Here is an 8,430-nt window from a genome sequence, read left to right on the forward strand (position 1 = left end):
GTGCAAATCAAACCAGCTATTAGGCTAACTGAAATAAAACTATGCCAGTCTCTAGGTATGGTGAAGGGTATGTGATGATGTGGGGCTATTTTAATTCCAAAGGCCAGGGGAACTTTATCAGGATGCATAGTATCCTGGATCCATGAAATAACTGGCCTTTAAAAATAAAAATCTGCCTTCCTCTATGGGAATTTAACATAGGGGTATGTATACTTATGGCCCCTGTATTTTAAGGAAGAACATTTATTTATTTACAATTATACATTATTCATTCACAAAAAAAATTGGTGTCCTTAAAAGGTCAGATTTTTCCTCATTTTTTTAATTAAGGCATTAAGATCAATTTCCAAAAGATGATCTTTTTTCTTTAGCATGGGTATGTAAACTTATGAGCACAACTGTATATATATATATATATATATATATATATATATATATATATATATATATATATATATATATATATAGTAATAAGTTAGAAATCTAAAAAAGGTCTCAAGTAATTACAACCCAAGTCAAGTTGGTATTTCTCAAGTCAAGTCTCAAGTAAAAAATCCCTTTACACACAGTTTGACCTTATGTGTAAAACAATAGAACACAAAAAGATAAAAGGAGTGACGGAAACACAAACAAAACGTTCATGACTTTATTGGTCAATACTGAATTCAGATGTCATACATCAGCAAGAAATATGAGAAATGTATTTTGTGTCAATTGATTTTCAAGTTCATCCTCTTTCCACATGTTATAGCGATCAATAAGGATGGTCACGGACGTGCTCCATGATGTGTTTCAGAGCCAGCCAGGTCTCTGTGGCAGTGGGGATGATCTGATTGGCTGGCAGGATGAAACCATAGCGACCAGTGTCTCTCAGCTCGAAGGCAAAGGAGTACTTGATGCCCAAGTTATAAGACCAGTCAATGCTGCCGCCGCTGGCTGGATCTGAGAGGAAGAGGTGAGCTGATGACATGATGGTAGCAGCTCTACTAACCAGGGCTTTTGAGGCTTTTTTGACACGGATAACATTTTAAAAATTCAATGACAATATTTCGATTTGCATTCAATGTTGATGAACACATCAAATGAAAATAAACAATTTAGCTATTGATTGCTTGAACTTGTTAAAGAATTATGATCAAAAATATATTGGTGTGGGACATTTTATAGTTGGAAAATGAACTCGTCAGTGCTCTCTGGTGGACAACTTAGTGTATGTAATGCTGACATTGTTTTCCAAATTACCTCAATATATATATTTGTCCTTTCAAATTCTTGTTACTTATTGGCCTACTTATACATTTAGAATAAGCCACTATTCTCTAACATATCAGTACTATTAGCTAGTATCAGTACTATTATCTATATCAGTAGTACAAATCATATATTTTAGAGGCATTGCAATTAATAATTTGTTATTAAAGTTTAGGCCTATTTATTTATTGTACCCACTACATTTACTAACTAAAGGTAAGTAAGCCGTATCACTTCATTCCTTTTTTTTAATCATAATTACAACTACACATTTCAGCAGTTTGTCATCTGCTTAACTTTGAGGTGAATTTAAATTTGGACATAAAGGGAAAAATGTTACTCACAGATGATGTTGCAGATGCTTCCAACCTTGTATTTGGTACCATACAAGGAAGTGAGTTTCTGCACTGCTGCTTTGCCAACAGAGTCCTGTATAGGGAACAAAATCAGAACAAAACACTGTAGTTAGATACACTGCAGAGATAATACTGGTGCAGAAGGGGCCATGCAGAAAAAAAGGCCATAGAGCAGTGCTTTTTAGAGTTTCCACTCTTAAAATAACCAGAAAAAAATAGAAAGGTCATTACGTTATTATATTTATTTATATAGCCCAACACCACAAATTCTCTTCTCAAAGTCTGAGAGGGCTTTGTTACGTCTCTCAGCGTAAATATGCACAAAAACATGAAGCAGTTTTTCTGAAAAAGATGATTCTTCGCTGAGAGAGATCATTTGGTATAGTAGTGATAAGTTTATAAATGGTCAATTTATCAATCCTGGAGCAAATAATTTGAATTTTTAGCAATAAAACTTTAATTAGATAAGAAATTATAACCCCACGTTGTACTGCTAAAGTAGTCTGCAGTCAAAAGGCAGGATATTGCTTTTTTTAAATCATTAAAATATATATATTTTTTTAAATCAGGTTATAATACCCGAGTCTCTTGTCTTCCTGAGAGCACAGACATTTATAAGGAGACAATTTAGCTGCCTATCTGTTTTGCAACTCTCCTGTTTGAGAACTACTTTCTTTCATGAGACCAATGTGTCAGATTTAATTTGCCATGTGCCTCCTCACAATTTACACTTTACTGTATGTTTCTCCTTCCTTACCAGCTCAGGCTGATGGGACACACTCCCGCAGGAGTAGCCATAGGGGTACATGAGCAGCTGGGAGTAGGCGTGGACGGAGATGAAGGACTTGAAGTTTCCTTGACTCTTGATCAGGTTTACCACATTCTTTACCTCAATCTCAGAGTGAGCCGAGGGCCCGTGGTAGGACTCAGAGCAGGGGTTATTACTGGCACCGGGGCCTGGAGGGAGAAAACAAACTTTAAAGGTCCAATATGTAATATATTTACTGTAATAAATCCAAAAATGACCCCAAAGCGTCATCAGATATTAAGGAAACATGCTAAGTGTAAATACTATCTTTTCTGACATGCTAATGCCAGTATTTTCTCCTTTTGAAATTTTCATTCCGTGACGGAATTTTTGTGTGTGTTTTGGCCTGTGTGTTGTTATCAACTGCCCAGTTTGCCAGGCTGGGTTGCCAGATATACCTGTAAAAATGTAAAGCCAGCCAAAGTTGGCTAACAGGTAAACATTAGCTTCAGGCTAATTTATCATGGCTACAAGGGACGGGCATTTTATGTCATTTCAACATTTACTTACTTTGAATTACTGTATATATGTTTTCAGACAAAGTTGTTCCCCCCTAGTACACAATCTAGTACGACAACAACGTTATACAACACAAAGTACATGAGAAGCGTTAACTGTCTTTTTCTATACTGACCACCAAAGCCCGCATCCCAGTTCCTGTTGGGATCAACTCCAATGCACACGGAGCCTGGGTTCTTGGAGCGAGTCTTACGCCACATACGGTCCTGTGCATCACACAGTTTCAAGTCAGTCAAGCACATAACTGCAAGTATGGACAGTTGTCATGTTTTTTTTCTTAGGATCTAAACTGTAAACTGGTTTATATCAACCATGTTTTCCCTCTCAAATATTGACATCAAAATAATGTGTTTTGGTAAACACAACATGAAAAAAACAAGAAAATAAGAGCAAAGATGTAGCAGGTTTTACTAGTCCAAAATGTGTCCATTGAATGATAGTAACATACATTGGAGTGGGTGTAAGAGTAGCCGTCAGGGTTGGCCAGGAGCAGCATGTAAATGTCCATGGTGTTCAGAAGGGAGGTCAGGGAGGCGTCGGTACCGTAATCAGTGGCAATCTAAGCAACACAAGGCTTTTATTTTATAGAAATTACATTCTCAAAAAAAGAAAGCAATCTTGCATATCTTGTGCAGTATAGTTGACAGTTTTATCCAGAGTTAACAATGTAGAAAACGGATAAACGGTTATTTACTAGAAAAGAAGGAATCCATTTAACACATTTTGTTGAGTCTAGAAACAAGAATATCAGACGTATCATTAAACAGCGTGCATCTTTTGTGGAAAAAATGTAGATATTGATTTCTTGTTACGTTATTATTATTACGTTGGTAATTATTTTCATTATCTATTAATCCGCTAATTAGTTTTTGGAATCATCATTTTTACTGTAAAATGGAAATTTTTGTTGATGCTCTTATTCAAGGCAAGGCAACAGGAAATTGACTGAAATTATTAATCAATTATTAAAAAAAAGCAAATTACTGTTAATCAACTAGTCATTTCAGCTCTAGTTATAGTAATAAGACTTCTTTTAAATGCATCACTAAGATCTTTTTCTTCTGGCAGTTTCTTTTTACAGCCTCTGGATGAGATCTAACACATTTGAATGAAATCACTCAATCTATCGCTCAAACTCGTCGACATGTTGTACCTTGTTGGCTGTCCACACTCCGGTAGCCTGAGACACCCATTCTCTGGAGTGGATACCTGTATCGATCCAGATGGCAGGACGCTTGTTTCCCCCAGTACTGAACTATAACATGATCAGAATCAAAACTCCAGCTGTCATAAAAATGGATGAAATTATATAGAATATAGGTGTGGTGTGTGTGTGTGTGAGGTATGTCCTACCTTGAGAACATACATGGGCCTGTTCTCGTACGATCTCCCAATGTCCTGCTTGGTGACGAGTTTAGGGTACTGAGCCACCAGAGTGTCCATCCAGCTGTAGATCTGTATGGGAGACAAGGTATGTCATTTCAATACAAACGAGGAATGTATGATACTAAAGAAAAATACTTTAGGTGTGCTGTGGTTGACAATAAATTGATTAGTTCATGAAACGTCTGTATTTACATTACATACATTACATTACATTACATTGCATTAGACCACCATTGCCCAAAGGAAAATGATCCAATTTCTGATGACAATAATTATGAAAAAGTAAATCTTTCTGGTTTATTTTATCATTTGTCATCCTCACGTTTAGTTTACCCCTGTACTTGACAAATTTCCAAGATGTATTCTTTTCTTTTCTTTTTATCTATGTACCACACTGGTTACCCTGATGATCTGACATTTGCGGTTAACTGACTAGTCAACTAACTGACATAAATAAATGTGTGTGTGTCTGTGTGAAAAAAGACCAACAATGGTTTCTTTACATTTGTGGCTCTGATATACAAATTCTACACTTCACTCAAGTACAGTAAATGTACACTATAGGTACATATATACAATATGCAAGTATATTTTTGAGGTACTTGTACTTGACTGTTTCAATTTTATGGTACTTCATACTGTACTTATACGCAACAACATTTTGGAGGCAAATATTTTACACATTTATTTTAAAGTTTAGTTAAAGATTTTGAATGTTTGATGTATTATTATGAATTAAGCTACCCAGCAGTATATAACGTCATTAAAATGAGCTCCACCCTCACCAGTTGGAACATGTACAAATGCATCACTAATTAATATCAAGTACTATATATCTTGTTTTCTGAAATGCTCCATTCTTTATAATAAGTATTTAAACTTTTCGGTCCATTTTGAGGCTAATACTATTGTACTTTTACTTAAGGAAGAGAGTATTTCTACACTGTGGTTTTGCTACTTTTATTCAAGTAAATAATCTGAGTCCCCCACTGTCTATTTGTCGTCAATATTTATATGAAAACCGATTTTTGGTATGAAGTGGAGATGAGTTAAGTGTGTGTGGTGGGTCTTAAAGATGGGTTTCTCTTATCTGGAGAGTCATGAGTAACTTGTGTGTTTGTAAAAAAAAAATAACCTACAGTCTCCAGACGATGATAAGCTCCAAAGTTGAAGCTCCTGGTGCTGAACTCGTTCATCTGGTTCTCCTCCATCTCTGCTTTCTCCTCATCGAGAAGCTCCTGAATGTGACACGCAAGAGACCTCAAATTCAGTGTTGTCATAGGTTTTGTTCTCAAAATATAAAAAGAAAACAAGACACATAACCAGAGACACTTTTTAGATTATATTTGGAGGATTTTATACCTGAAGGTTGTTTATAATGACAGAATAATGGATGTTGTGGGCAATAAGGTACTCCGTCACAGAGCTCACACTGGAGCGGGGCACTCGGATGTCTACAGGGTGCTCAGCAGAGACCGGGTGGAGCCAGAAGTCCAGCTGGGATCAGACAGGTAATGATAAGAAATCACAGATTGGACTTTAATACTTTCTCAGTGTCGTATCTCATATCCTCACATAGAGTCAGTAAGCATGAACACATCACTCCAGTTTTAGGTGCCCTTCAATAGAACTGATCTTAAAGTTTATTGTTCACTTATAAAGCCATTGAGCCACAGTGCATTATTGACCTCTTAACCATTTTTGAATCTGTGAACTTGGTTCATCTTATTGCATTATCTATCATGGAACTCCAAATCTCCAAAATCCACGTTGAGATAGTGCAGAAGTTTGGAGACATAAAGTATCAAAGTATCAAATCACTAGAAAACTTCCCAGAATGAATCTAAATGATTACTTTAATTAAAACCTGTTGCTATCAAATCTATCGACATTTATTTATTGTACTTGCTTGCTTCTTAATCTGCATTAATTTATGTCTTGGAGGAGCAGCAAATATTTAATAATTTGAATAAAATGAGAGGAAAGGTTATTCTCTGGATTTTTGTTATGGTTGCAGCACAAAACAGAAGAGCCTCTGAGAGTTTCTGACTTTCTGACTCAGTTAACCTTCAATCCACATAAAACCTCTAATGGATTATTTTAATTTGAACTTGATTTGCCATTTGTACTTCTGGGAGGTTCAACACAAACTGTTTGGCACAAACAGCTGCCAAAACTTGAGCTGCGTAGTTTGTACTGTTTACCCAATGCAGAGAGAGAGAGAGAGAGAGAGAGAGAGAGAGAGAGAGAGAGAGAGAGAGAGAGCGAGTGTGTGTGTGTGTGTGTGTGTGTGTGTGCGTGCATGCGTGTGTGTGTGTGTGTGTGTGTGTGTGTACCTCCCACTCCTGTTGATTCTCCAGAGCCTGCAGGAGTTGGATCTGTTCCTCAGACTGCACATTGACCCTGATGACCTGATCTCTGGAAGAAGAAATTCATTTCAGAGTCATTATTATTTATATTTTAGGTTTTTAGTTGATGCTCTTATTCAAGGCAAGGCAACAGTGAGTTCGGCAGCAGAGGAAGATTGAATTCACTGCTTACCAATGTAAAAAGCAATTAATCGTGCAGAACACTTGGTACCTAGACCCATGATTCCCACTCCGATCCCTTTGATACGACTCTTATTATGATTTAATCTTTCTCTAAACAAAACACCTAGTCTGCCCGTTGAACACAAATGTACTTGGGTAGTTATTTGACATGCTCGTTGAAAGGCATCGAAGGGAGGGAAAAACACCTAATCAAGTCTCTAAATACTTTTATTTAATCTCCTAAACTAAATGGCAAACTGAGGTTCATGGACACCAAATTAAGTTTATTCTGGTGTAATAGTTATTTATTTGTCTGAGCAAATGCACTTTATAATTCCAAAAACACCCTTTCATGTTTTACTGTGTTAAACATTTTCTCATTAAATTTCTGGAGCAGCAGCAAAGTTTACACTCTGCATCAAAGCAAGTTTGGGTTTATTTCTATCTTTCCTGACTATTGGAGATGGTTGTCAGATGCCACAAATATCAATTGGAGGGCCCCTTTTTATATAAAAAAGATTTTGGTATTCTTGAATAAGAATCAAAATCAGAAATGGGTGTATTGTCACATGTTTTCAAGTATTTTGCTAGAGAGAAATGCAACAAAACAAGTAATGCAAAAGTCAAAACTCATCATGAAATGTTATAATGCAAAACATAAAATACATAAATAAAAAACATGACATATATCCGGTAAAAGAAGAGGATGCAATGTGCAAGATATAAGTAAGAAGAAAAAGAAAAGATGAACAAACAAAAACATTCTGCAGAGTAAAGTATTGAAACCCCTGGCTGGCTTTAAAAAAATGTCTTTATATATCCTTTATAAAATAAGAATCTTAACGACGTCTGTATCAGTTACACCAAACACAAAAGCTATGAATTTCAACATGAGAGGCAAGCTTAAAAAAAACAAACAGATAAAACCACAGTGCATGTGTGTTTTTGCAATGTGCACAGATGAACTTACCCAATGAAGACCCTCTCAGCTGTGGCCGCAGCCACAACCACCAACAGCAGCCAGAGGCCTCTCATCTCGTCTGTATCTCCGGACTGTTGAGTCGGGCCTCTGTTTCTCTAGTCTCTTAATACCCTCAGGTGACAGGTGGTCTGTTCCCGTACTCTGCTGATAATCACGCAGCACTCCTATCTGGAAAAAAAAAGCTATTTTGAGTGACGAACTTGCTGATTAAGCTTTGTTTTATTTGTTTGGTGCTCAGCTGCAGATAGTGGAAGTTTCCACCGATTCTTTCCTTACTTAAGTCAATTAGTTACAAGTGGTAGAAGAAGTATTCAAATCCTTTACTTCAGTAGATGTACTAATACCACTCTGTGAAAATACTGCACTAAAAGTAAAAGTACTGCATTCAAAACTTTACTTACTACTTTAGCAAAATGTACCTATAGTATGAAAAGTAAAAGTAGGCATTGTGCAGTAAAATGATCCAGGTCATTCTTGTACTATTAAATTTGATGTTTCTGGATTCATATTACTGCTTCATTAATGTGTATGTTGCATTTTGCTGCTGTACAGTAGATGTTTAAGGTTGTGCTAATTTTAACTCCTTTCAGTATCCTC

The 8,430-nt window shown here is 36.3% G+C and overlaps 1 protein-coding gene across 1 annotated transcript; it reads right to left on the reverse strand.

Annotated features, from left to right (window-relative positions):
• Nucleotides 1-723: 723 nt before the first annotated feature.
• On the reverse strand, nt 724-7,903 carry cpa4 (carboxypeptidase A4). The gene is made up of 11 exons (XM_028585786.1): nt 7,822-7,903; nt 6,657-6,738; nt 5,683-5,817; nt 5,460-5,558; nt 4,288-4,389; nt 4,088-4,189; nt 3,383-3,493; nt 3,050-3,140; nt 2,365-2,564; nt 1,596-1,680; nt 724-942 (listed from the first exon to the last, which is right to left on the reverse strand). The coding sequence occupies exons 1-11, from the start codon at nt 7,884-7,886 to the stop codon at nt 755-757; spliced, it is 1,260 nt and encodes a 419-aa protein (XP_028441587.1). The 5' UTR covers nt 7,887-7,903; the 3' UTR covers nt 724-754.
• Nucleotides 7,904-8,430: the final 527 nt, after the last annotated feature.

Source organism: Perca flavescens, chromosome 8, assembly GCF_004354835.1.
Source record: "Perca flavescens isolate YP-PL-M2 chromosome 8, PFLA_1.0, whole genome shotgun sequence".
NCBI lineage: Eukaryota > Metazoa > Chordata > Actinopteri > Perciformes > Percidae > Perca > Perca flavescens.